The sequence below is a fragment of the Anolis carolinensis genome, chromosome 2, assembly GCF_035594765.1.
Source record: "Anolis carolinensis isolate JA03-04 chromosome 2, rAnoCar3.1.pri, whole genome shotgun sequence".
Classification (NCBI taxonomy): Eukaryota; Metazoa; Chordata; class Lepidosauria; order Squamata; family Dactyloidae; genus Anolis; species Anolis carolinensis.
Window position 1 is genome coordinate 144,266,419 of NC_085842.1, and position 27,013 is coordinate 144,293,431.

General features: G+C 40.8%; 1 protein-coding gene across 1 annotated transcript; it reads right to left on the bottom strand.

The window, feature by feature from the left end:
- Positions 1–11,024: 11,024 nt before the first annotated feature.
- pirt (phosphoinositide interacting regulator of transient receptor potential channels) lies at positions 11,025–25,496 on the bottom strand. Its single transcript, XM_008104264.2, has 2 exons — positions 25,358–25,496; positions 11,025–17,518 (listed from the first exon to the last, which is right to left on the bottom strand). Exon 2 carries the CDS (start codon positions 17,485–17,487, stop codon positions 17,044–17,046), a length of 444 nt encoding a protein of 147 aa, XP_008102471.1. The 5' UTR covers positions 17,488–17,518; positions 25,358–25,496; the 3' UTR covers positions 11,025–17,043.
- Positions 25,497–27,013: the final 1,517 nt, after the last annotated feature.

The window sequence follows — 27,013 nt, forward strand, 5'->3', positions numbered from 1 at the left end:
TCCCTATGTTATCCAAAGCTCATATATAGTTCTTTTCTTCCAGATACTGTAGCTTACAAATCGTGTCAGCTCTTTCAGCATAGCTGTCAGTCAAGGACTGTGGGAGTTCTAGTTCCACCAAATCTAGACCCAAGCTTTCTCTATCCCTGTGAAAGAGAATTACAAACTTATGCATGATGTAGTAAATATGAGATGTGTTTCTCACTCTCTCAAGCCTTAGGCAAGAGGATCAGCTGATCAAGTGGAACTGCAGGAAACCCAGGGTGAAACAGACAAAACAAGGAAATATTTCTTCACACAGCCCACAATGTATGGCATTTTCCACCACAATATATAGCCAAGGGAAGGCCACAAGTTTAGATGCCTACATTTGGAAAGAGATTATTCTGAGAGGAACCAGCAATCAAAGGCTAGTTGCCATGAGGGCTCTGTGGGGTTTTCCCCATCTGCTCCTTGTTTCATGCCTGCTTTGAAAAAGCAACAAACATGGCACTCGTGAGGTTCTTTCAGGCCATCAGAACAGACAGAAGCAGGGAGCGGCAACCCATATTGCCTTTATGCTATGTTTGTGGCTTTCTTAGAGGGAACAGGTGCAAAGCAGGATGCTGGTCTTTGGCCAAACCTGATAAAGCTACTCTTATCTAAGTTAGGTGTTTGGCATATTGTTGTTATTAAAATATTTATTTTCTGCCCTACCCTTTTTTTTCAGTTTGACTACTTACAACAGTGAATACAAACCTAACTAAAAATCAATAGCATACACACATTGGCTAGGAATTAAACCATTATAAAAGTGAAACCAGTTAAAATAAATTAAAGCAACAACAAATAAAGGTCTAACACATTATTCAAGACCTAACTACCCCCCCCCCCCCCCACAAACACACATTCTCAAAAAATAAAAGAAGGTACTAGTGGGAAAAAGTATTGAGGTTGCCAGTTTAACTTCTCTGGGAAAGAAATTCCAGAGCTTGGGGACCATTGAGAACACCTTTTCCAGTGTTCTCCCACAAATGTACCCATAAGGGTGAAAGAGAAGGACTTCTCTAAACATTCTGTAAACATGGGCAGGTTTGTTGTTTATTCATTCAGTTGATTCCAACTCTTTGTGACCTCATGGACCAGCCCATGCCAGAGCTTCCTTTCGGCCGTGGCCACCCCCAGCTCCTTCAAGGTCAAGCCAGTCACCTCAAGGATACCATCCATCTATCTTGCCCTTGGTCAGCCCCTCTTCCTTTTTCCTTCAATTTCTCCCAGCATCATGATCTTTTCCAAGCTTTCCTGTCTTCCCATTATGTGGCCAAAATACTTCATCTTTGCCTCTAATATCCTTCTCCCCAGTGAGCAGCCGGGCATTATTTCCTGGAGTGTGCACTGGTTGGATCTTCTTGCAGTCCAAGGCACTCTCAGGATTTTCCTCCAACATCACAGTTCAAAAGCACCTATCTTCCTTTGCTCAGCCTTCCTTATGGCCCGACCATAAGGAAGGGCAGGCTTGTAGATTCCTTCAAATAATGGAATACATGGAATGATGTACTTGGAATAGTTTTCTGCTTGTGTGTATGAGAAAGAAAGAGGATGCATCCACACTGTAGAATGAATGCAGTTTGACACCACTTTCACTGCCATGTCCAATGCTATGGAATCCTGTGAGAGGTAGTTTGGTGAGGCACCAGCACTCTTTGGCAGAGAAGGCTAAAGGTAAAACTTCAACTCCAAGGATGCCATGGCAGTTAAAATGCTATCAAACTGCATTAATTCTACAGTGTAGATGCAGAGGGGGGGGGGAGAAGGAACCTTTAGAGCCAAGTCTCTTTTACACAAGGCCAGTTAACCTTGAATAGAATCTTTAGTTACTGTCTCATTACCTCGGAAGAATTGGCAGAAACAAGGAGAATAAAAAAAAGTAAATGGTGCTTTTGTCATGCCTAACTATCATGATTATGAATACAACTGGCTGGTTAATGGGTATGAACAGATTATTAATTGACAGGCACACCCTATTCAGAGCAAACCCACAGGGAGCATCCTTTATGCATTGGCTTCTGTCACACCAACACAGGGCCACACCTTCATTGTCCTCCCTAGTCATGAATCTAGAATCCCTGCCATTTCAGTGTTAAGATTTTCAAACACAGGTCAGAACCTCATAGTCCCTTGTCAACATGCAGCCAGAGGGTCGTAGAACACATCCCTTTGTCATTCCTTAACCACCCTCTTTGATGAGTCAAATTAAAAAGTGTAGACAGATAATTGCCACTGCCTGTTTCCTTCCTCTTTTTTTAAATATCTGCCACTTTCCTCAATTATCTGGAGATATCAAAGGCTGTGGCTAATTATGCAACTATTCATTAAACAATTCAAAAATTCAAATATCAGAGATTGGGTTGAGGGCTCTAGCAAACTGAGTAGAATAGAGTCTCACTTATCCAACATAAACAGGCCAGTAGAATGTTGGAGAAGTGAAAATGTTGGATAATAAGGAGGGATTAAGGAAAAGCCTATTGAACGTCAAATTACGTTATGATTTTACAAATTAAGCACCAAAAACATCATGTTTTACAACAAATCGACAGAAAAAGCAGTTCAATACAAGGTAACGCTACGTAGTAATTACTGTATTTATGAATTTAACACCAAAACATTGCAATATATTGAAAACATTGACTTAAAAAAATGGCTACCAACAAATTGACTACGAATAAAGATAGAATTGCATAAAATGAACTTACAGACAACATTACCGGTAATTAAATCCATAAAAAGTTCAATTCTTGCTGCCTAGAGAAACAGCTGTGGATCCGGGCGGGAGGCAAACTGCGTTGGATAATCCAGAACGTTGGATAAGTAAATGTTGGATAAGTGAGACTCTACTGTATATAACACTACTTGCTCTTCTTGTGCCTCATCACCAAAGTACCTGGAAGAATTAGCCCTGCTAGATGCCTCATGATGATTTTTAAAAGCTGTCCATATGTACTCAGAGGTTTACTTATAATTGACATATTTTGAGCTTGTGTTTGCTCTAAACTAGCTATTATGTTGTTTGTATGATTCTAATAAATGTATCAGCTTTTTAAAAAATTATCAGTCTTGAGGGTTTTTTTATTGTGTCAGAAATGACTTGAGAACAAACTGCAAGTTTCTTCTGGTGTGAGAGAATTGTTGTCTATAGAGGAGTTGCCCAGAGGATGCTCGAAAGTGTTACCATCCTGCTGGGAGGCTTCTCTCATGTCCACGCAAGCTAGAACTGACAGACGGGAGCTCACCCTGTCTTATGGATTTGAACCAGCAACCTTCAGGTCAGCAACCCAATCTTCAGGTCAGCTGTCCAGCCGGCACAAGGGTTTAACCCATTGCACTACCTCGGCTTCTAGTCTTGAGGTGACATAGATGAATTAAGAACAAAACTGTGCTACATAGACAGGGAAAAATAAAACATTCCAATGTCATCAAGTTCCCACATTTCTTAACTTTGTGTTCTCAAATACATTACAACTTGTACCCTCGGTTTGCTTCTGACATGATCAAAATAAATAACCACATTCCCAAAGAAAATGGCTTTTCCTTTCTTGAAGCTGGTGTTTTCTCAGGACAGAGAGCAATAGGAAGTTCCTTTCAGAGATGAAAACTAACTTTATAAAACATGTCTATTATTCATTTACATTTTTATATATTTATTTTAAAAAAAGGAGCCCTGGTGGCGAAGTGTGTTAAAGCACTGAGCTGCTGAACTCAGATAAAACATGTCTATTATTCATTTACATTTTTATATATTTACTAGCTGTGCCCGGCCACGCGTTGCTGTGCCGAAGTCTGGTGGTATGGGGAATAAAGTATTGAGGAATTGGTGGTAGTTAAGGTCAAGGGTAAAGGTTTTCCCCAGAGATTAAGTCCAGTCGTGTCTGACTCTGGAGGTTGGTGCTCATCTCCATTTCTAAGCCGAAGAGCCGGCGTTGTCCGTAGACTCCTCCAAGGTCATGTGGGATGACTACATGGAGCGGCGTTACCTTCCCGCCGGAGCAGTACCTATTGATGCACTCACATTTGCATGTTTTCGAACTTCTGGGTTGGCAGAAGCTGGAGCTAACAGTGGGGGCTCTCTCCGCTCCCCCAATTCAAACCTGTGGCCTTTCAGTCCAGAAGTTCAGCAGCTCAGCGCTTTAACACGCTGCGCCATCAGGGGATATTATTTCCTAAAGGTTGTGAATATACAATATTTCTGATTGGTTTTTTTTGTTTGTTGGAGGCAAGTATGAATGCTGCAATTAGGAAAAATGATTAGGATGTAATGGCCTTGCAGCTTTAAAGCCTGGCTGTTTCCTCCCTGAGTGAATTTTTTGTTGGGAGGTGTTAGCTGGCCCTGATTGTTTCCTGTCTGGAATTCCCTTGTTTTCAGAGTGGTGTTGTTTGCGATATTTTATGTGCTTCTACTGTCTGTGGCCCTGAGAAAACAGAGGATTTTCCAGACTTTGATGATGGGAATACTTTGTTGGGAGGTGTTAGCTGGCCCTGATTGTTTCCTGTGTGGAATACCCTTGTTTTCAGAGTGGTGTTGTTTGCGATATTTTATGTGCTTCTACTGTCTGTGGCCCTGAGAAAACAGGATTTGCCAGACTTTGATGATGGGAATACTTTGTTGGGAGGTGTTAGCTGGCCCTGATTGTTTCCTGTGTGGAATTCCCCTGTTTATTTACTGTCCTGGTTTTAGAGATTATATTGTTCTGCATTATTCTATCCCAGTAATTATTTCATATTAAAGAAGAATCTCACTTATCCAACATTCGCTTATACAATGTTCTGGATTATCCAACGCAGTCTGCCTTTTCATAATCAATGTTTTTGTAGTCAGTGTTTTAAATTCATTGTGATATTTTAGTGGTAAATTTGTAAATACAGTACAGTAGAGTCTCACTTATCCAACATAAACGGGCCGGCAGAACGTTGGATAAGCGAATATGTTGGATAATGAGGAATTAAGGATAACCCTATTAAACATCAAATTAAGTTATGATTTTACAAATTAAGCACCAAAACATCGTGTTAGACAACAAATTTGTCAGAAAAGTAGTTCACTACACAGTAATGCTATATAGTAATTACTGTATTTATGAATTTAGCACCAAAATATCACGATATATTGAAAGCATTGACTACAAAAATGCGTTGGATAATCAAGAACGTTGGATAAGCGAGTGTTGGATAAGTGAGACTCTACTGTAAATACTACATAGCATTACTGCGCATGGAACTACTTTTTCTGTCAAATTTGTTGTATAATATGATGTTTTGGTGCTTAATTTGTATAACGATTACCTAATTTGATGTTTAATTGGCTTTTCCTGAATCCCTTCTTATTATCCAACATATTCACTTATCCTGCCGGCCTGTTTACGTTGGATAAGTGAGACTCTACTGTATATTAATAATCTTATATTATCTGCTCAGAACTGGATTATCTGAGGCCTCTTCTTCACAGCTGTATAAAATGCACACTGAAGTGGATTATATGGTAGTGCGGAGTCAAGATAATCCAGTGCAAAGCAGATAATATAAGATTATAAATGGGTTATATAGCTGTGTGGAAGGGCCTTGAGTCTACACTGCCATATAATCCAGTGCAAATTAGATAATCTGTGGAAGAAGCCTAAGTGAGGCCTAAATCTGCCTGTCCCCTAACTGAAACCTGGCTGTCCCTTGGTTGCTAGGCAACCAAGTGGGCAGAGATTAGCCCTCTAAACTGGCAGCAATTGGATAAAAAAATTATTGCTCTCCCTCTAATTAGGACTTTATTTTTCTTTTCTTTTTGTTGTATCAACCTTGAGGCGTGGATGATGGGTTGTGTTGTCAAATTTCGAGGTTGGGGGGCCTGTACTTTTGTTGTTTTGTGAATTGCCGTGATGCCATCACTCTTTTATATATATAGATTAAAAAAAGGAGCCCCGGTGGCAAAGAGTGTTAAAGCACTGAGCTGCTGAACTTGCAGACCGAAAGGTCCCAGGTTCAAACCCCGGGAGCGGTGTGAGCGGCCGCTGTTAGCTCCAGCTTCTGCCAACCTAGCAGTTTGAAAACATGCCAATGTGAGTAGATCAATAGGTACCGCTCCGGCGGAAAGGTAATGGCACTCCATGCAGTCATGCCTGCCACATGACCTTGGAGGTGTCTACGGACAACCCCGGCTCTTTGGCTTAGAAATGGAGATGAGCACCAACCCCGAGTCAGACATGACTGGATTTAAAGTCAGGGGAAACCTTTACCTTTACCTATATTTATAAAGGCATATACAATTACATAGAGTTGTATTATTTTAAAATGCACTCTACCCAGTAATAGCCTGAAAGTTTTATTTTTAGAAATTTATAAAGTCCTATCAGTTCATCAGTTTTTTAAAAAATTATTTTAAAATTCATATTATCCAAGATTAGGTGCAATCTGGTGCCTTGAGGGTATGTATGAAGCTAGTGTTCCTGCTCAGTTATGGAAATCCACTGAGTGACTTTGGACAAGTCACACTCTCTCAGTCTTAGATGAAGGTAAAGGGAAACCCTCTCTGAAGAAATCTTGCCATGAAAATCTTATAAGTTTGCCCTATGGATACTATACATTGCAAATGACTTCATCACACACAACAGCAACACATGTGTGTGTTTTTAAAATGCAGATTACTGGGTAATACCCTGATAAATATTGTCCCCTATTCTTCAACTTTGAAGATTTCGCAATCTGTTTTTTCCAGGATCTCAAAATAACTTGGCTAGAGTTCATTCCTGGTGAGTTACTGAAGACTGACTTTGACCAGATGTCACTGGCAAGTGCTGGAAAAGGACAGTTCAGGTGACACCCTCTCATCCCCTGGCCAAATTCCAGACAGACAAGGATTGCGTGCAAACAGATAAGCTGAGAGAAGTGTCAGGGACATGTTAGACCTCTGTCCCCTTTGTAGACTTACAAAGGGCATTTGCTTTCCTAGGGGAAATTATTGCTCTCCATGGCTTCCCTGCTAATGGGTTTGCAGAGCTGGTTTGTGTTTAGCTAGGACAGGCTTGTTTACATCTGAAATATGCAATCTGATCTTCCGATGTAGCAACTTGGTCCTGGTAGTGAGCATTTTCCACCATGGTGTGTGTGCCCCTATGCAATGCAACCTGTGTGTGCAACGTCACCTTTTCCTCTGCTCACAGCCATTTCACCTTTTACCCCCCCCCCCCCCTTTTTTTTCTTTTTTTTTCTTGCCTCAAGGGCCTTGAACTGACTGCAGCTTGTCCCTAACATTCAGCAAGAAAACACGAAGAACAAGCTTTTCTGGAGCCTGTTGAAGTAAATGAAGAAAGGAAATTACCCATGCTGTTTTCAGGGCTTAAACAACAATCCATTCAGATTCTACCACAGTAAGAAGCTTTTATTTAAATACTAGCTGAAGCAACCCCAGCCCATTACCTAATACCCCCAAAAGGTTCCTAATGTCAGGAATTTTACCAGCAGGGGCTCAGACATCCCAATACCATTTCCAAGCTTTTAAAAAATGGGGTCTTCTCCTGCTTTTTCACCTTTTTATCCAGCCTCAGAAACCTTAGTAGCAATACCTTATAGATCTATGTCTTGTTTTCAAATCGAATTGTACCTGGTATTGTCCTGGGCTATACATAATACCCAAAAGGTTCTTGAGAGCTTCTATTTTCCTTGCCTTTTAACTTCTTAAATGGTTAACAGCAATGTCTTTGCCCTTTTCTGTTCTCTTGTCTTTCTCTCTGCCTCAAGAACAGTGCCTTAAAGAGCCCTTGTCTTTTTTCCTAGAGCTTTTAACATTTATTTCTGAATGAGTTCTGGCAGGACCACCTTTTTCTTCAGTTGACTCTTAATTGCAGTTTCAGTTTTGGCTTGAAACTGGGCAGGTGTATAGCTGGAAAATATCTTTTCCCAGGTCTTTTTATCTGCCTTGTCATTGGTACTAATTTTAACTTCTGTAATTGCTAACTTGTGGTGTAACTAACCTAACGGCACAAGATCCCATCCAAACTTGAAAGCTAAGCAGGATGAGCCCTTGTTAGTACTTGGATAGGATACCGCTAATGAATACCAGGTGCTGTAGGCTATAATTCAGAGGAAGAAACTGACAAAACCACTCCTAGGTATTCCTCATCTAAGAGTCAAGAGGTTACTTGGAGGCACATACATACACATTTACCTAAGGAGTCTGTATCTGAACCTGCCTTTTCAGTCAGAGCGATTGTGCACCAAAAACAGTCAAAATAAATATGAAAGGAGGCCATATCACCTTGCCTAGCTGGGCTGTGGCTGTTGTGAGTCATTTACCTGAGTTCAGGAGTCAGCGGAGGGAAATGAACATGAGAAGTTGTTTACTTTCAGTCAGGCTCTTTATCTTTCTATGTCAATGCTGACTGAACTGCCTAGCAGTAGCTTTCTAGTGGGAGTCTTCCTCACCCTTACCTGGAGATACCAGAAGTGGACCTAAGATCTTTCAGATGCCAAGCAGATGATCTGATACTGAATTATGGTTTAAGGAAAGGTGTAGTGATTTCAGCTAGGACCACTGTTAAAGGCTCCATGCCTGGTGAGTGTAAGCTAAACCAGACAGATTAGGACAGAGAAACAAACTCATCAGATTGAAGACAAGCCACAGAGGTTTATTACTATTCTATTCAGCCAAAAAGGATGCAAGTACAGTAGAGTCTCACTTATCCAAGCTAAACGGGCCAGCAGAAGCTTGGATAAGCGAATAACTTGGATAATAAGGAGGGATTAAGGAAAAGCCTATTAAACATCAAATTAGGTTATGATTTTACAAATTAAGCACCAAAACATCATGTTAGACAACACATTTGACAGAAAAAGTAGTTCAATATGCAGTAATATTATATTGTAATTACTGTATTTACGAATTTAGCACCAAAATATCATGATATATTGAAAACATTGATGACAAAAATGGCTTGGATTATCCAGAAGCTTGGATAAGCGAGGCTTGGATAAGTGAGACTCTACTGTACAAGCAACAGGTACAAGCATAAACATACAGAGAAATGCAAGATATCTTTCACAGTACAGACCGCTATTCAGGATTCCTGCTTCTTCTCCTCATTGGCTGAGAAAGAGGCTGGCCAGGATCTTCACCAGAATTGATTGGGGGTTTCCTTAACATCACAGCCTAAAGGTAGATATTCTCATGGTGGGAAAAATGGCAGCTGGGGATTGGTCTATGCAAGGAGTCAATCAACTGCAGAGATGTCCCCTGGAAAACAATGGCACATATATGCTGATTTTTGATGAACTCAAATGAAATAAAAAATCATGCAAAACTCCATACGAAAGAAAAGTGTGGAGCTCAAAAGGCAAAGGTGATGATCTTAAACAATCAAGGACTTGGTTGTCAGTATAGAAAGTTAATGAATGCACATCTACTAAGCCCCCTCTTCTGAGGGAGTGGCAGATGCTAAGCCTCAGGTTAAGTGGACAAATATTCTGAACATTTCTTGTTGATAAAGAACATCATCTATCTATATATACACAGAATGCTTCTGATAGTTATCTGGCTTGGGAAATAGCTGGAGGGATTTGACCAATGTTATCCTTCTCAAGAGATGATGCAAGCAGGGGGCATGAAGAGGTGATTGCCTTCAAGTTACATTTTGATACATATAAGAAACAGTTTATACACTTCATATAAATATTGATACAGTACACTTTAAGAAATATACGTTACACAGAAATCATCAGACAGGCACATTTTATTGAAGGGTTCAAAACTGAAAGAGTTTGTAGGATACAACTGCTGCTAGGTCTGCTCCGGATCCCCTCAAGCTTCAGAATTTCGCAACTCCAGACCTCCAGAAAAGGTTTTTAATAAAAAGAAAAAATAAAGTATTTGCTTGTAGTTGTTGTAGTCTGGTCAGATTCTGAGTGTTCAGATGAGGAGGAAGGGAATGATGGGAGATATTCAGAGGTCCTAGAGGAGAATTGAAGTGGCCCAGAGAGAGTTGTTTTGGAATCTTCTCCTGGCAGTTCCCAAGAGACTGGAGACAATGAAATCCATTCCCATGAGAACCTGCCAGAAGTGCAAGCTCAGAGAATTGTGGGAGATGAATGTTTGTCTAGGTCACGACATTGGAATTTTGGAAACAGGGCATCCAATTAAGGCAGACCCACTGTTCCCAGAGAACTCGAGATAAGAAGCAGAGAAGCAGGTGTGTGAGACATGATGTCATGGGAGGTTTTGGGACTTTTAAAGTGGTTCCTGCTGATACAATTTTTGTGACAGCAACGCTGCATTCAGGTAAAGCGCTCTCGGTTTTATGGACCTGGAATTCATGAATTCAAGTTTCTAAACTGTTCCTGGTGCTGTGAGGCATAGTTTGCCTGCTTTGGATTCATGTTACCCTGTCTTTGGATATCTCAGGGGAATTACTTTGGAGACTCTTTATATGGATTTTTGGACTCTTGGCTTTTGTGGAAATAACCTTTGAACTTTTATTCTTTTTATATTTGCTTGTTTTTCATATATTCAGCTTTTATTATGCTCTGCTTTTAATAAGCTCTTACTTTACTGGATCACCTGGACAGTATGTGGTTTGTAGTGGAAAGAAGCTTCAGGGCCATAGTGCAACAGTAGTCCCTTGATGAACTATAACTATATATATATATTTGGGGGGGGGGGGTAGCAGTTACTGTGGCTTGATAACAAAGGGACCTTATAGCTTGCACTGACAACCTTGACTATATGTATGGACTTTTGAAGGAGGAGGAGGAACTGTTATGAGTTATGAGTTAAATATTTAAATCTTAGGCCCATTCTCATGGAAAGGCATCTGAAGTATTAGTGACAGAGAATAATATTAAAACAGGTGTGCCAGGGCTCCAGGAATCAGCATGACTGACTCTAATAAAGCTTATGTCTCTCAAATCCTTTCTTTGTGTGGTGCAGGGCTGTGAAACAGATCAAACCAATGACTGGAACTGTGACCTGTGAAGATAATGATGCAATAAGACAACTAAGTGGGCATCAAGTGTACAAGGTTCATTAACAAAGGATTTATTCGCTTCTCAGAACAAGTCCTGCCATAGATACAAAACACGCATTTTCAGCAGAAGCATAAACTAAAATACGTTTAGAAAAGGACAGCATATTTCAGGTTTTTGCATTTCCAGTTGGGAACAATATGGAAGTTTATAACAGCAGAGCTTAGAATATCTCATGATATGTGGTGCAATTGTCCCAAATTCAGGGTTTTCCCAACCATCTCCTCTGCAGGAAGAGGAATCTTGCTTGAGACATTGTGACACAGCAGTATTTTAGTGTGTCAGGTTAGGACTGGAGAGAACCAGATTCAAATCTCTGAAAGCCATCAAGATGTTTGGATTACTTTTGGACAGTTGGTATTTTCCACCTTAACCTACCTTACAAAGTGGTCCTGGAGATAGTATTGGTAGGGGAAGAACTGACAAGGCACATTGAACTCCTTTGAAGAAGAACAAGATGAAAATCTTTATTCGCTGTTTGGTTCACTTCTAGGCACTGAGTTGTCGAGTGTTTTGGGAGTTTACAGTGGAACAGAGAAGGAAGAGGGATTACCAGCTCATTGTAAGTGCTGCTTCTGGGCAGAATCGTGACCAAAGCAAGGTTATATTGCCTAAGGTTGCTCACTTCCCCAAATTTTGGTGCCAGTCAAGGCTAGCCATTACTGTGAGATATGGGACAGATTATCCCATAAGTTATTCTTTCAATCATTAACAATAAATCAATCATTCAGATAACTATTTGTGATAGAGCAAGGCAGCCACTTCAGGTGGCAGATGCTGGGAGGTGAAGTGGAAAATCAGTGACTTAGCTGTTCCTTTCATGGATTTCCCTGGCCATTCCCAATTATGAAGGCTATTGGCGTGCCTGCCCAGTACCCATCAAAGGAGGCTTGTTGACCTCAGGTGCTGGTGTAAAATGTGAGGTTCAACTTCCAGCTTCTGTTCATGAAATGCTGGGGGAACCATCTTTTATTTGTCTCAGGAAGCAAAATACTGTGGGTGGGTCCTCTGTTCAGAGTCCTCTATGTTTGGGATTCTTGATATATCTGTGTGTGAAGAAATAGTTGGTTCCCTCACTATTACACTGTTCTGTTCACCCACCTATTTCTGAACCCCTTCCAAAAGGGCAGTGGTTTTCTGAGCTTGATTCAACTGCCAATCAGAAAGTCTGTAGCAGCACAGTAATTTGAAAGCATTGATTCCCAGGAGAGTGGTAGCAATGCCAGTGTGGTGGTAAGCATCAGGAAACACTTAGTGTGCTCAGATTTCAGCAGCTGCTGGCCTCCTGAATGGAAATTTTACTGTCTCTGACTGCCAGATTCCCTCATGTTTTCCCAGAGAGTTACAGAAAGTGCACTGCATACTCCCATTAGCGTTCCCCACCCTTTCCCACTCTGATCAGCTCTTTTAAAGGGAGATTCTGCCAGCAGGGCCCAGCCTAATAGCAGCAGAAGAGAATGATGCACAATTATGGAATCACTTTTTGAGAAAAGACAAAAGACTACATTAAGGCATTGTGGCAAATTGAGCACATAAATCAAGTCAATTGTCAAATTCCTCTTTATCCTGTAAGTCTGGAATTTAAAGCCTGTCTGTAGTTGAGGCTGTAATCCAAAGATTTGTGGTCTGAGGGTTGCATGCAGACATCAAAGCACTTTTGTACCCCTGAGGTTCTGGCACCCCAAAGTGGCCAGAAACCCAATTTTGGGAAGGAGGGGGAAGAAAGGATGATAAACCTCAGTTCTTGGAGCAGCAATTTGCAATGTAACCACAAGCAGGCCCCCAATACACAAGAATAACTGAAATATAAACCAGAATATATTGTCTGTCACTTTCCAGTCACAGTTGGCTGACCTGATGTTCCTAATGCACTTGTTCAGCCCACAATGTCTGGGTGGGAGAACTGACCACAAGCTCTGTTGCAGTCGTCAAGCTCTGAAATGATATACCCTTGAATATTTCATAGACAGAAATTGAGACATAAATAGACAAACAGAACTGGAATGTAGTCAATATGACAAAAGTTATTAAGAAAGAAGAATACACATTCTAGTAGGGACTTCAGCAGTTTGCTTTTGCCTGACTGTTGTGAGGGGAACATCTGCCTTACTTTCTCCCCTTCCTCTGCTGAGCTAATTGAGTACAGACTATTGAATTTGCAGCAATTGGAATAAACTGAGGACAAAGGGGGGGAAAGAGGAGGAGGAGACAGAAACTGGAGCATTTTTTCAAAAAAGAAGGAGGACTGTATAGGATTCATGGGACTATCCTTGCCAAATTGGAACCATTGAAGGATGTATTGTAATCCTATGTGCACTTATTGGAGAGTGACATTGGGTAGACATTCATACATTCATACATAGGGTTGTACTTAAATATTTTCATATTTCTAAGTCTTACTGACTGCTATTTTGGCTTTGATGTAGATTGCTATACATCTTGCGTGAAATTACTGACAGTGCCAAAATATGGAAGCAAGGAACTTTGGTTTTCCCTGTTCGCTAGAAATGATCCCAACTCTTTAGTTCATTTTGATGGTAATTCCTGATGCTATATACTAATTTCTGTTCTTCTGTCCTGCAAGTTATAAACTTTATCATTTGTTGTTATGATCCTGTTAGGAAGATGCTACATTTCCCCAATTCTGGACACTTTAATTCTACCTCCAAATGACATATGCATAGTGACTGTGATATTTTCTTGTGGATCTATGAGAGCCATGAGGTTCTGTTGGTCTTAGTCTTGGATACATGGATCATTGCCAGCAGCACAGACTGACCACAAGGCCGTTTTGTGTACTTGTTCATACATTGACTAGCTATGGCTTTCCATAGCTTGCAATGGGGCATAATAATGCACATAATCCTTAAAGGACTATCCTGTTGGCCTGTGCATACACTTTCTTACCATTGTTTGCCTTCAAACCATTTCTGACTTATGGCAAACCTAAGGCAAACCTATCTTAGGATTTTCTTGTCGAGGTTTATTCAGAGGACGCTGGCTATTGCTTTCCTCTGAGAGTGAGAGAATGTAGCTTGCCAAGATCATCCAGAAGGTTTTCACGGCTGAACAGGGATTCCAACGCTGGTCTCCATAATCATAGTTCAATGCTCAAGTCATATTCCCATGTTCAGGGTGGCCAGAATTGGTGCTGAATTTGGGTTTATAGGAATTTCATGGGAAGCATAAAATATAAAGAGAGGGATTTTGTTTAAAAATGTTTTTCAGTTGCATGGAATAGCCCCTGGAATCTGTTAGATGCTCAAGATTTCAGAATATTGAAAGAGATAATGTTAACAGAAAATAGAGACTTAGACATGGCCAGAGAATGAGAATTAGGAAATCGGCATCTCATTCTCCACCATTTGACTTCAACCCTGACAGAAGAGAGATGAGAGGGATGGGGGAGCAGAAGACATAAGAGAAAGAGTGCTATTGAGTCAGAGAAGCTACTTTTTTTTTTCCTCTGATGGATGGAATAGGACAGAATACCAACTGATTCTCACCTGGGCAAGTAGACCTAGAAGGCAAGGATCACCAGAGGCAAAGTAAATTGATTGTCAGAGTTAGGACCAATTCTGATTTGCCACCTAATGTCCTCACTTGTAGGCTCTAAACAGATGTCACGCCCACTTGCTGGTGGGTGAAGGTATGGCAGTTAGAGGGGCAGTGTCTCATCTATCCAAACAGTATTACTATTTATTTATTTACTGCATTTTACCCCACTCTATCTCACACTGAAGGGAACTCAGAGCGGCTTCCAGTTTGGCAATTCAATGCCATAAACATAAAAGCAAGTAAATATACAGCACATTAAACATTAAAATCATAAATAAAACCCAATACATACATTTAAATAACTGATTTAAAATCATAGCCTCTAATCTCATAGTCATTGTCCAAGCTGATGCATTTGTAGGACCACCCAATCTCACTAGGTCTTGAAGAAAATTAATACTTAACTCTGGGTTGTGCGGTGGATATGGGACAGAAAAAAGCCATAAGAGAATACCCTTTCTGTTCCTTATGCACGGTCTAACATAGGTTGCAAACATAGAACAGTTGGTTGGGATCAGCTTTCATAGTGCTAGGAAATCACATTTTGTCTATAAGTGCAAGTGGGGACACCTAAGAAATGCATTTTGGAAGGAAGGCAAAGAATATGTGAAGCAGCACTTAAAGGATGCACTTTGGTATAATCCAGAAGCCTGAATGATATCTAAAAGGCAGCTACAGGAAAATCTTGCAACATTACGGCTTCTTTAAGGAATAACATCTCTGGGTTGTACTTCTGATTTGTTCTAAATAAATATCCTAATGCTTCATCAAACAGCACAGTTCAATAGCCTTTGAAACAATTTTTGAGATAATCCCCAGTGACAATGTGAGTGCGACCTCTGCACAGATCTCTCACCACTCCTGCCTACTCTCCAGTGCCCAAGTCGTTTAAATTTCCTTTGTGCTTGCCAAGTCCAAAGCACTTCTCTCTACCCCTACCTTTCTATTTTTCTCTCTGTGTCTCTTTCTTTCTTCTTTCCACTCTCCCCCTTTGCATTTGTTCTCTGTGTACAGTGGAGTTTTCAAGGGCCATGTAGCTCTACTCGATTTTGGATTGTAATGAGGAATGTTTCTCATGGGATTGCAAGACATTGACCATGATATTCTTTCAAAGAATGAAGAGAAGGTGTTCGAATTGGTGAAGAAAGCATTCTAAACTTCCGAGTCTTTCAACCTTTCCAGATATTCATGGAAAATTGACTTCACAGTCATGATTTTCATTATGAGTCTGGGATAAGTGAATAAACTTGACAGATTCATGTTTCTTCCTACCGGTAGTTGTCCTTGGATCTGTTTTGGTTCACTGTAGGTTTGTGTTGCATCATTGCTGGAAACTCTCACCAAAATCCTAGATTAGTTAAGTATAATTGATTAAGTAGTGTCTCCTGGTCTAATCCTGCCTTATTGGGTATCATCTGCAGCAAACAACAGTGGTTTGTTTTCTCAATTTGGATGCAGTACATTGATGTTCCCACAACCCTCCTGTGAGCAATATCCGGTGCAACAATGAGAAGTGAAGCCCCTGTCATAATTCCTCCTTGTCCTGAAGATCGTCATAGGATTGGTGATGGGATGGTGAATACAAATGTGAGGAATCTGTAACTCATGGCCATCATTAGATTAGGTGGAGAAAGCATATTTTGTACACAAAGCCAATTTCCTTACCAAACAACCAGCCATTTCTGCTGTAATAACATAACTGCCAGACCCTTTCTTTTACAATGTTGACTACTATTGTCTCTTCTTTTGAGAGCATTTGATTCTGATTTGGGAATCCAGGGTCTGATAAGTAAGCCTATACCTGCTGGGAAACATCAGACATTCTCCTGTGGATAATCAGAGAAATTTTCATGATAGATCATTTTGCTCTCACAAAACTGTCAGCTTGTAGAATGGCTTCCTTTCATGAAGGAAAACAGAATGAAACAAAAAGTAGCCAATGAAACTGTCTTGTAAACTTAGCACCATTTCTGTGAGCAATTTTTTGTGCATTTGTTTTTAAAACCTGATGCCATTTCATATAAGAAATACCTTACTGCTTTCTCAGAGAAGCAATCTCTATTAGTCACATTGGGGGCAATATTGGTCATAGGCACAGGTTCCTGCTATCCAAACCTTGTATAGTAATAAAAACTTAAGTGTCCTTTAAACAAAATTCTGTGTGACAAGGTACCAATTAGTTGAAACAATTGGTGTGGCATCTGTTTTGCAGTTTTAGTCCCGGTGTCACTAACATGGGATAGTCTTGTGGAGAATGTGTAGTTTATTTACTGAACTAATACAAACCATTCAGTAGTTCCTTTGCCAAGCGGTGGATTAATCCCTTATAAAGAGAGCGAAGAGTAGGGGATTAGGAGTAACACCCTTTCAGATTTGTAGATTGATAGAATGGACACTGGGCCTTGTCCTGATCACACACAGTTCTCTTCCTCCTTGCAGCCAAACTTGCCTTCAGCGGTTAAGGAAGAAAGACTTAATGCTCTGAAGAATGTGGTACTTTTGCTTCTGTCTCAGTTTTTTGCGGATGATAGGGATCCAGACAAGCCCACAAACGAGCAACATGAGGCCAAGGGACAGGAAGGCTGGTCCACACAATTTAAATACCTCTTTGGTTGTGTTTTTCGTTATTGTGTTGTTTGCTATGGTGATATTTTTGTCCACAGTGAGGCAGGTTAGGCTGGTGATAGCCACACCAAAGAGGAAGACAGCTCCACCCACTGACAAGACAATGACTGGCTTATGGTAAACATCCCACTTGTTCAGTGGTGGAGTGCTCCATCCAGATTCACTGCGTGAGCTGATGCACAAGGTACTGGCTGTCTGGCTGGTCAGCAGGTCCTTGGATTCGGGGGACTTTTCTCCATCCTCTTGGTTTTCTCTTGGTTGGATTTCCATGACTATCAGCTTTAGAGTCACGTTAAAATTTCTAGTGTGGGGAAGAAGAGAACAGTTCAAGTCAGTTTCTATATAACTGATGCTTATGACATGACTAGCACTGACTCATTTCAGTGACATCCCAAGCATAGGTCAAAAGACCAATTGAACATTGGCATTCCCTTAAACTGTCTTTTGTTGGCTTTCTTTTTGACCTTACCTTTTAGGATGAACATTAATATACGTCAGGGGTGAGAACTGTGCAGTCCTTACAATGTTATTGAAATGAAATCCCCAGAATCCCTCACCCTTGGCCAGGCTTGCTAGCACCCCGGGAGGTACAGTTCAACAACATCTGGAGGGCCACATGATTTGTGGCCCTAAATTGTTGTATTCCTCCAAGCCAATTCTGGTGAATTTAAAGCAAACTGTAACAGGGTTTTCTTGACATGGTTTGATTTCCTCTGGAGCTGAGAGTGCAATTTGTCCAAGACAGAGCCGGCCCTAGGTATTTTTCAAGTGTAGGCAAACAGAATTTTGGCACCCCCTCCCAAACCAATCACTGAAAAATAAAAGTGTTGGATAAGCGAAAATGTTTGATAATAAGGAGGGATTAAGGAAAAGCCTATTAAACATCAAATTACATTAAGATTTTACAAATTAAGCACTAAAACATCATGTTTTACAACAAATCAACAGAAAAAGCAGTTCAATACCTTGCGAGGCAGGCCGCAGGAGACAGGAGTTGCCTCAATGGCGCCCCCAACAAGATGGCGCCACAGGCAACTGCCTAGTTGGCCTGGTGGTTGAACTGCCTCTGGCCCAAGATCACCCACTGTGTTTCCATAACTGAGTAGGAATTCAATCTCTGGCCTCTGATAATGAGGGAATTGCTCTGTTCCAGGTTTTTAGTCTAGGTTTTAAAGCAGCTATCATGGATGTTGAACTCAAATCTCAAATAGCTTCAGCATCTGAGGCCCCATCTACACTGCCAGATAAAATCAAGATTATCTGCTTTGAACTGGATTATATTAGTCTACATGAGATTCAGAGCAACCGTAAGAAATGGGCTACAAAGTGGAGTCCACGACATGAGAGTATGGAGAAGAGAAAACCACAGACCAGCTATTACAATGCAGCCTGAGCCCTGCCACATGCACTATGGAAGACCTTCTTACAGCAACACCAGAGGCACTCCAAGTGGCCAGATATTGGTCAAGGGACATTTAGTATAATGCCAATTTATTTATTTCTGGTATTTCTACCCTGCCCTTCTCCCCGAGGGGACTCAGGGTGGCTTACACAACTGGTAGAATCACTACCAGTACATCATAATACAATAAAATAAGAATAAAACAGTTAAAATAGTTAAATAACATAGTAAAATACAATATATAAAAGATTTAACACAGTGCAACACCAAATATATATGCCAATCATCCATCAGACCTTGTGCAAAAGCCTTAATCCAATCCATGTCAATGCTAACTGAGTTCATTCATTAAACACTTGCGCGCATAGCCAGGTCTTCAACTTCTTTCTAAATCCTAGAAGGGATGGAGCCTGCTTGAGGGAGTTCCACAGACAAGGAGCCACCACCGAGAAGGCCCTGTCTCTCGTCCCCACCAGCCGCGCTTGTGAGGCAGGTGGGATTGAGAGCAGAGCCTCCCCGGATGATCTTAAGGTTCTCGTGGGCTTGTAGGAGGAGATGCGTTCAGACAGGTAAATTGGCCAAGTTGTTGTTGTTGTTGTTGTTGTTTGTTGTTTGTTTTTGTTTTACTTTGTGTTTCCAAATACATTACAACTTGTACCCTCATTTGGCTTCTGACATGATAAATAAATAAATAAATAAATAAGTCTACACTGCCATATAATCTAGTTCAAAGCAGATAATCTGGATTTTATCTGGCAGTGTAGATGCGGCCTGAGCTTTAAAGATTCAGAGCCAATTTGCATCGCCTTCAGAAATTTTGGAGGAGTAAAACAACAATTAAAAGAACATTAGCACATTCACTAACCTGCAGTTTCTTACTTATTTCCTTACATATACAAGTTGTGCATGGATGGAGAACTTCCCTTACCGACCTGCACCCACTCCCAAATATAGACTATTCTAACACTTTCCTTCCGTCCTGCCACTTTACCCTGAGTTTTCAGTTATCCTTCTCCCAGCCCCTTTCTACATTGCCAGATACAATCCAGATTATCTTCTTTGAACTGTATTATATGGCAGTGTAGACGGATATAATCCAGTTGAGAGTAGATAATGTGGATTATCTGTTTTGATAATCTGCATTATATTGCAGCGTAAAAGAAGTATCAGGTGCTGGATCGCAATCTTGCTTTGGAATAGAAAGAAACAGATCTAGCTGTATCATCCAGGGTGGAGTTCTGGAATAGTTCCCACTAAGTTTTTATCCTGCAATCCCTTTTGGTTCATTCACAGAATTGTATTCAGCATCTGGGGCAATTGTTATTGCTCTCAATGTATAATTGCTTTGTATTTTCCTTTTGCTTGTTTGGTATCTTGCCCTCAGAAAATGCCACAAGGAGAGAAAAAACAAGACAGTAAAGATTATTTTTTTCATGAGACATGGACAGGAATGTGTTCAGTTGATTCAGAGTGAGAGCAGCTGTTCTTAGGGAAGGTGGAGGACGTGTTAGGGATGCCCCTCTCTTTCCTATCACAAGCTGTGCCTTTCTATTTCTAGAACTATTTCAGGTCCTTTAGAGTACATAAAACTTTCCTGAAACTTCTCTGATCTTACAAAGCAGGGAGAGGTCACACTGAAGCCAGGAATAGTGGCTTTTGAATAAACATATGTAGGATCTGGTTGTAAGCCTACAATATTCTTATGGGCAGTGCCAGATTAACCATTGTGTTTAGGGGTGCTTCAGATATAGGGGAAATAAAAGCAGATTGAGGATATCATCAAGACTTCCTGAAGTCTTCCACTCTTCTTTTGAAAACTGATTTTTAAAGAAGTCTAGAGGTATTGTCTCACAGTAACCAGTGAAAGGTAATGCTCTAATCCACTTGCTGTGCAGATACTTTTTTTTAAAAAAAAAATCAAAATAAACACAAATATTCAAAATCAGTCCTTAAAATGATATCAAGAAGCACATGCTTTAGAAGAATGGCTTATGGGCCAATTGTAAGGGTCAGGAAAGGGGAGGGGACACTATTGAACATTTGACTATTTACTCCATGTCCACATGGGCCAAATAAGACATACTTATCTTGAATGTACATCCAGACCCCTTCTACACAGTCCTTATATCCCAGGATCTGATCCCAGATTATCTGCTCATCCCTGATTATATTGCAGTGAAGACTCATATAATCCAGTTCAAAACAGATAATCTGGGATCAGATCCTGGGATATAAGCACAGTGTAATAGAAGGTGCCTCACTTCCACAGTAGAAACACTTCTTCCAGCATATGAAGAACCTCAGATTACTGTAGAACAGGCCTGTATAATCTGTGGCCTCCAGATGTTTTGGGCTTCTGCTCCCAGAATTCCTGATCATCAGACAAGCTGGCTAGGGCTTCTGGGAGTCCCAAACACCTGGAGGAACCACAGGTTGTGCAGGCTTGCTCTAGAGCTTCCAGGAAACCCCAAAGTGAAACTAGTATTTCTGACATATGCACAACCAGATCAAACTGGATCTGAGGCAATCTCATATCCGCACAACAAAAAAGACCCGCTGCTGCTTCATCGGTCAGAAGCAGCTCCCTAGCAAAGCCTTGCTGGACACCCTTTGTAACACTTCCATGCCAGTATGTATTGACTTCCTATGTTGTATCCAGGGCAGCTTCAGACTACTCTGGAGTAATTCACCTGGTTTAGACACAGGCCTCAGACTCACTGCATGGAGGGAACAGAATGAAGTGTGTGCACACAGAGAACCTTCTAAGTATGTACAGTAAGTGGAGATTCTGCCTTTATTGTTCAACAGAAGAGCATCCATTGGTAGGAGCAACTAGGAGCATTCTCTGAAATGTTCAGTTTCAGTCCCTCTATCTGCCTTTCCTTGAAGCAAGAGTAAGGAACTCATCACACGGCCAGCAGCCAGCAGTTTGCTTTGTGTCAGGTTGCTTCGCCGGCTGGCAGGTAATCCCATGGAGGGAAGCTAGGTGCACGTGCAGTGCATGTGGCTTCCCTCCACCGCCCAGACAACACGGGAAGCTTCCTGTGTTGCCAGCTCCATAGGGGAATCCTCACGTACTACATGTGCCCCTCACTTCCCTCCATGGGATCGCCAGCCAGCCATCGAAGCAACCCAAGACAAAGTGAGGCGAGACAACCGCCTTCATGCCTTGCCATGAAGAATAGCGCCACCGCTACCGCCTGCTGGCGGTATGATGAGGTCTTTAGAACCACCTTTTCTGTTGAACTGTAGTTCCTTTCATCCCACATCATTGGCTAAACTGGCTAGATTAACAGAATTGCAATCCAGTAACAACGGGAGGGCTGTATCTGTCCATTCTGATTTCAAGGCAAGGTGGGCAGAAAAGAGGAATATGTTTAAAAGAATATTCCACTACTGGTGTCTCATGGTTCCCTAGAAAATGTCTCCTAGGGTTTTATTTGTTTTTGTTTTTGGATGGGGGAAATTATATCTCTTTCTCTTTCTCTTTTTTCTTCTCCCCCCTCCTCTCTCTCTCTTTTTCTCTCTCTCAATCTTTCGTGTCACAAGGTAAGCCTTGGAAGTTCTAAGGCTTGGCTTGATCTTATGGGCAATGTTGTGATTGTGGAAATACGCTGCTTGAAGGCATCTTGTTTACAAACCTGATGCCTCATTTTCTTGCTAGTTACAATCCCATGGTTGAAGAGGTATGTCTTTTCCTCTGTGAGTGTTTGTGTGGGTGCACATAAAACCATTGCATGCCAGAACAGAGACTAAAACACTGGGAAATAAACCACCTTTCAGAACAGCTACCATAGTTTAACAGTTGGAGGAACCTAAGTACATAGATCATCTACAGAATCTTTGCTGGTTGCAACAACAAATCAAGACTTGCAAATTGGAGCAAGCTGCTGGTATACTTGTTGGGTTTGAGACCTGCTCACAACTCTTTCCACTTGTTCAGAATTGGACCATCACAACTGGAGAATTTGCATCTTTGTTTTATATTGATGAAGCATGCTGGCACCTACAGTCTAGTAGTGTCAGGAAGGCCACAGGACTCCCTAGCAAATGTGAAGAAAGAGACATCAAAGGCTGGATCTACACTGCCCTATATCCCAGGATTTAATCCCAGATTATCATTTTATCCCAGATTATCTGGCAGCGTAGACTCATATAATCCAGTTTAAAGCAGATAATCTGGGATCAGATCCTTGGATATAGGGCAATGTAGATCCAGCCTTAGTTCAAAGGGAAGAGGCCTTGGACTGCATAAAGGCTATCAGGACTGAAAGCTACCCAGAATCCTGAAAAACCCTGATGGGATTATCTATCAATTTTTATTTCAAAACTGTATCCAGGCTTTTTAAAGCACAAGTTATTTCTTTCACAAATGTGAAGACATTTGTACATTTTGCTCAGTTCTTTAAAAAAAACCCGATCGGAAACAAAATTTGCTTCCATGTGCACATAGTTCTAAACATGCTCAGCATGGAAAGGGCCATGTTATACCCGTTGTCTCCTAAAGACATGGGACTTCTCAGAACAAAGAAGATAGCCACTCTCATACAGCACTAACAAATACTAAAGGGATTCACTTCCAAACTTTTAAAGATTACATATTCAAAACTCTGAATGGTCAAATCTGTCAGTTCCAGCTTCTTCTACATTAATTTTTAGAAACAAATCTTGGGTTCGATCCTGATATAAATAGAAATGAATATTCATATATTCTTCTCTAGAACAAACTGAAATGAAAACTGTGCCCATCTATACTTCTCCTGCATGACCCAGAGACTCTCCTGTCAGTTGGGAAACTCCCAAAGGGGGGTATACTAAGCTACATATTGATATTCCACGGAATCTTAACGGCCCATTACAATGAGAGCAGATACTTATATCTATCTCCTGTTCTCTAAATCAGGCTGCTAACTGATCTCAATATATTCTGAGATTTCACTGATGGAAGCAGATGCTGGTCAGGACTACCCCAATTCATCAGTCCCAACCTAGCAGTTGGTGGTGACCTGAAAGGTTTGTCCATAAAACTCCAATTTGGGTGCTCATGAGTCCTGTTTTGACAATTCAGATAGGCAGAGTGTGCATTGGCAATGGCCCCAAAGTTCAGAGATGGAGACAGAGTGGTCTGTGGTCTACAGATGGACCCTGTCCCCTTTTGCAGTCCTCAGACACTTTCAGCTCTTTAAATCTTTCCTCATATTAAGAGAAATTGAGTGGAAAATTACCGCTGAATTGCCCAAACTCCATTAAAACAGCCCCCGCACATTTCAAAACAGATCCTCATGTTCCACAAAATTAGAGTATACTGTATGTACAGAGCATTAATCTGAATTGACTGGTAGGTCTCCTGGGTGATTTGCATTAGACTGTCAATGATTTCTGGTTTCTGTTTGTTTAATAAGCACAGCAACAAAAGGATGCCTTCCACACCCTAAATGATACTGCTAAAGAGAACCAGACACGGGCTTTTGTGTGGAAGGACTGAGAGCTTAGTACAGTTCTGGTGTTCAAAAAAAATGTCTGGGATCCAAATTCTGTAATGTTAGGTATTTGTCTTTTCTGCCTGGCCCTGGTGTGGGCTTTCCCATCAATAACTATTTTAAAAATTCAGTTTAAAATGCCTGAAGTCTTAAGAGCTCCAGTTTAATTTTTTCCTTTACAATTTTGTATATTCAGATTAGTTGGACTGGTTGTTTTTGTACTTGTATTAATCCCTTTCTTCCCTCATATTCAGTTTCTACTACATCATACACTTTGGCAGAGATTTCTGTTTGATTTTTTGTTGTGTTCAGAATAGTAACAACAGCTGCAATCCTAGATCTTTAGAAGTATTGTTATTATTATCATTCCTAGATTCCACTTATAATCATTGGTAGACTGTGAAACAAGAGTGATAATAGTAATAACAAACATGACAGTGAGAACAACAAATAATTTCAGCTTGACTGACAAACCATCTGAATGAAATTGTCATAGATAGGTTCACAACAGCACAACTACAAAAAGTGATTTTGATAATGGGCCACATTCTTTGGTGGCAACACTCTGTTTTTTTAGATTCTAGAATACAACCCAAATTCTGAAGGGTCCAAGATTCCAGTTGGTAACACACGATAAACTGTGAAACCCATAATGATAACAGTGGTGATAATTTCAAGGTTTTAGTTTTTCAAAAACAAAAAACCCACCAGCCTGAAGTTTGCTACTCATCTCAGCAGTCACAACACTGCTTTTGTTGTTGTTACTAACTCATCTGCCAAATCTGCTTTTGGGGAGCAAGTGTCACAGGAGAAAGCATCCTGGAAAACTTCCCATACTTCTTTGTTGCTATAACTCAGCCCTGATCTGTGGGATAGCCCTAGTAATAACACTCAATTTTGCTCTAGTTGGGGCTTGGGATTCACCCTGCAGATCACATCCATGCAAGGGAAGGTCACATCCATGCAAGGGATTCAAGTGACTTTATTTCCATATGGATTTTCTCAGCACTGAGCACCTCCCCATGATGCCCAGCTCCATCCAGGTGATGTTATGCCAACTTCAAGGTTCAATGACTAGCTCTGAACAAAATAAGATCTATTCCAGGGTGGTGGGGATGATGGAAGGCACCTGAATTCCTTGAAGGTCTACAATACGAGTTTAGAGGAAGGGATCTGTTAGGATCCCTCAGTTCTTGCTACCCATGATTCCATGACCCCCCTCCAGCCCCCAGATACAACAGCCAGCATTTCTACTCACACGATGCCCAGAGGCTCCTTGCAGTTGGCTCACTGCTTTGTACAGGCATGGAATGTGTCCTAAGTGGATGTTGCTGATTTCCTAAGTAGCTTTGCTGCCAGCCTCAGCTATCCCTCTCTGATATCATCTGCGCTGAGTGGCTCATAAACCAAGGAGCCTGCTCCAGCTCAGATGAGCTCACTCGTTCAGGCAGCCGCCAATGGATTGCCTTAACCCTTCCCTGGTAGGGCTGTTAGTTGTTTTCATTCAGCAAAGCAAACTATGTTGTGGGCCTGCACTGCAGAGGAGGGCAAGCAAGAGTGGTGGTGCTAGGGCTACCTTGGACAAGCATTGGCAACCCATAAAGGGGTTCTGTCAATTCAGGAGCATGGGAGCATGATTTTTTGTGTTCTTTGACAGCGACTTTCACCCAATGCTTACCTTCCATGCTAATAAAATGTTTCAGTTTGTACACAGATAGTATTCCAAAACTAAAACAGTAAAAGTGCTCTGGCTGGCCCTGGAAGGCATTCTAAGAAGCTGTTTTCACTGGGTTTTGTGTTTCCACAGTGTTCATTCAGAAACCATTCTGCAGGAGTCAGGAACTGCGTAACATTAAGAACATATATTTGGATTTTCTTCCTCTCCCTTTCCTTCCCTCCCAATTTCCTTTCTCCTATCTGTCAAGTGTTAGAACTTAAGGTCTAAGATTCAGACTATCAATTGATAAGTGAGCAATTCTAAAAGTCTTTGCAGCCTTTCAGGGGTATGAACATACAAATAGAGCATCCTCTATCCAGAATTCAGAAATCTGAAATATTCCAACTATTCCAAAATCTAAAACCACCTATATGGGTTGCTGAGATATTAACACCTCTGCTCTTCAGTGATCCACTATATACAAAATTGCTTCAAAATTATTTTAAAATATTGTATAAAATTATTTTCAGGCTAAGTGTAAATAAATTATTTTCATGTTTAGGCTTGGATCCCATTTCTATTATATCTTCATTATGTATGTATATGTAATACAGGCATTGCAATTTTAACAAATCCAAAATCCAAAACATTTCTGGTCCCAAACATTTCAGATAAGGAATACTCAGTTTGTATAACTAAAATACCATAGTTATGGTTTAGCAAAGTTATAGTACAGCAGAACATTGTCAGAACAGAACCAATCTATTATGCCCATTCCTTATGAAACCTCCATTTTACCTCTAGGACTATCCTGCTGTGTTAAATATGGAAAATATATTTCAACTAGTTTCTGATAATTTCTTTGTGTCCGCTTCCGATGGGAAAGGAAAGAAGGAATTATGGTAACCTACAAGCAAGAAAGAGTATGGCTAACATCGGAAGAAAAAGCAAAGGAATTTTATAAGAACTTAGTGAAGAAGGAAAACGAACCAATCCCACCGGACTTAGCTTCGGAAAGAGAAAGAAAGAGAGCCAGAACCATCTCCCCGGAAAAAAGCTACAAAGTAATCGCTCCACAAACCCCAAACCTAATAAACTTAGAAGAAGAAGAAGAAGAAGAAGAAGAAAGAGGAGGCCCCTCTCAACACTAAAAGATGCAAGTAAAATGTCACTCCAACAATGTTAACGGTTTGAATGCACCAAATAAAAGGAAAAATTTATTTAACCATTTGCAAAAATTGAAATTTGATTTAATAG

Excerpts from the sequence above, each read along its gene's own strand:
- pirt (XM_008104264.2), bottom strand. The coding sequence starts at position 17,487 with ATGGAAATCCAACCAAGAGAAAACCAAGAGGATGGAGAAAAGTCCCCC.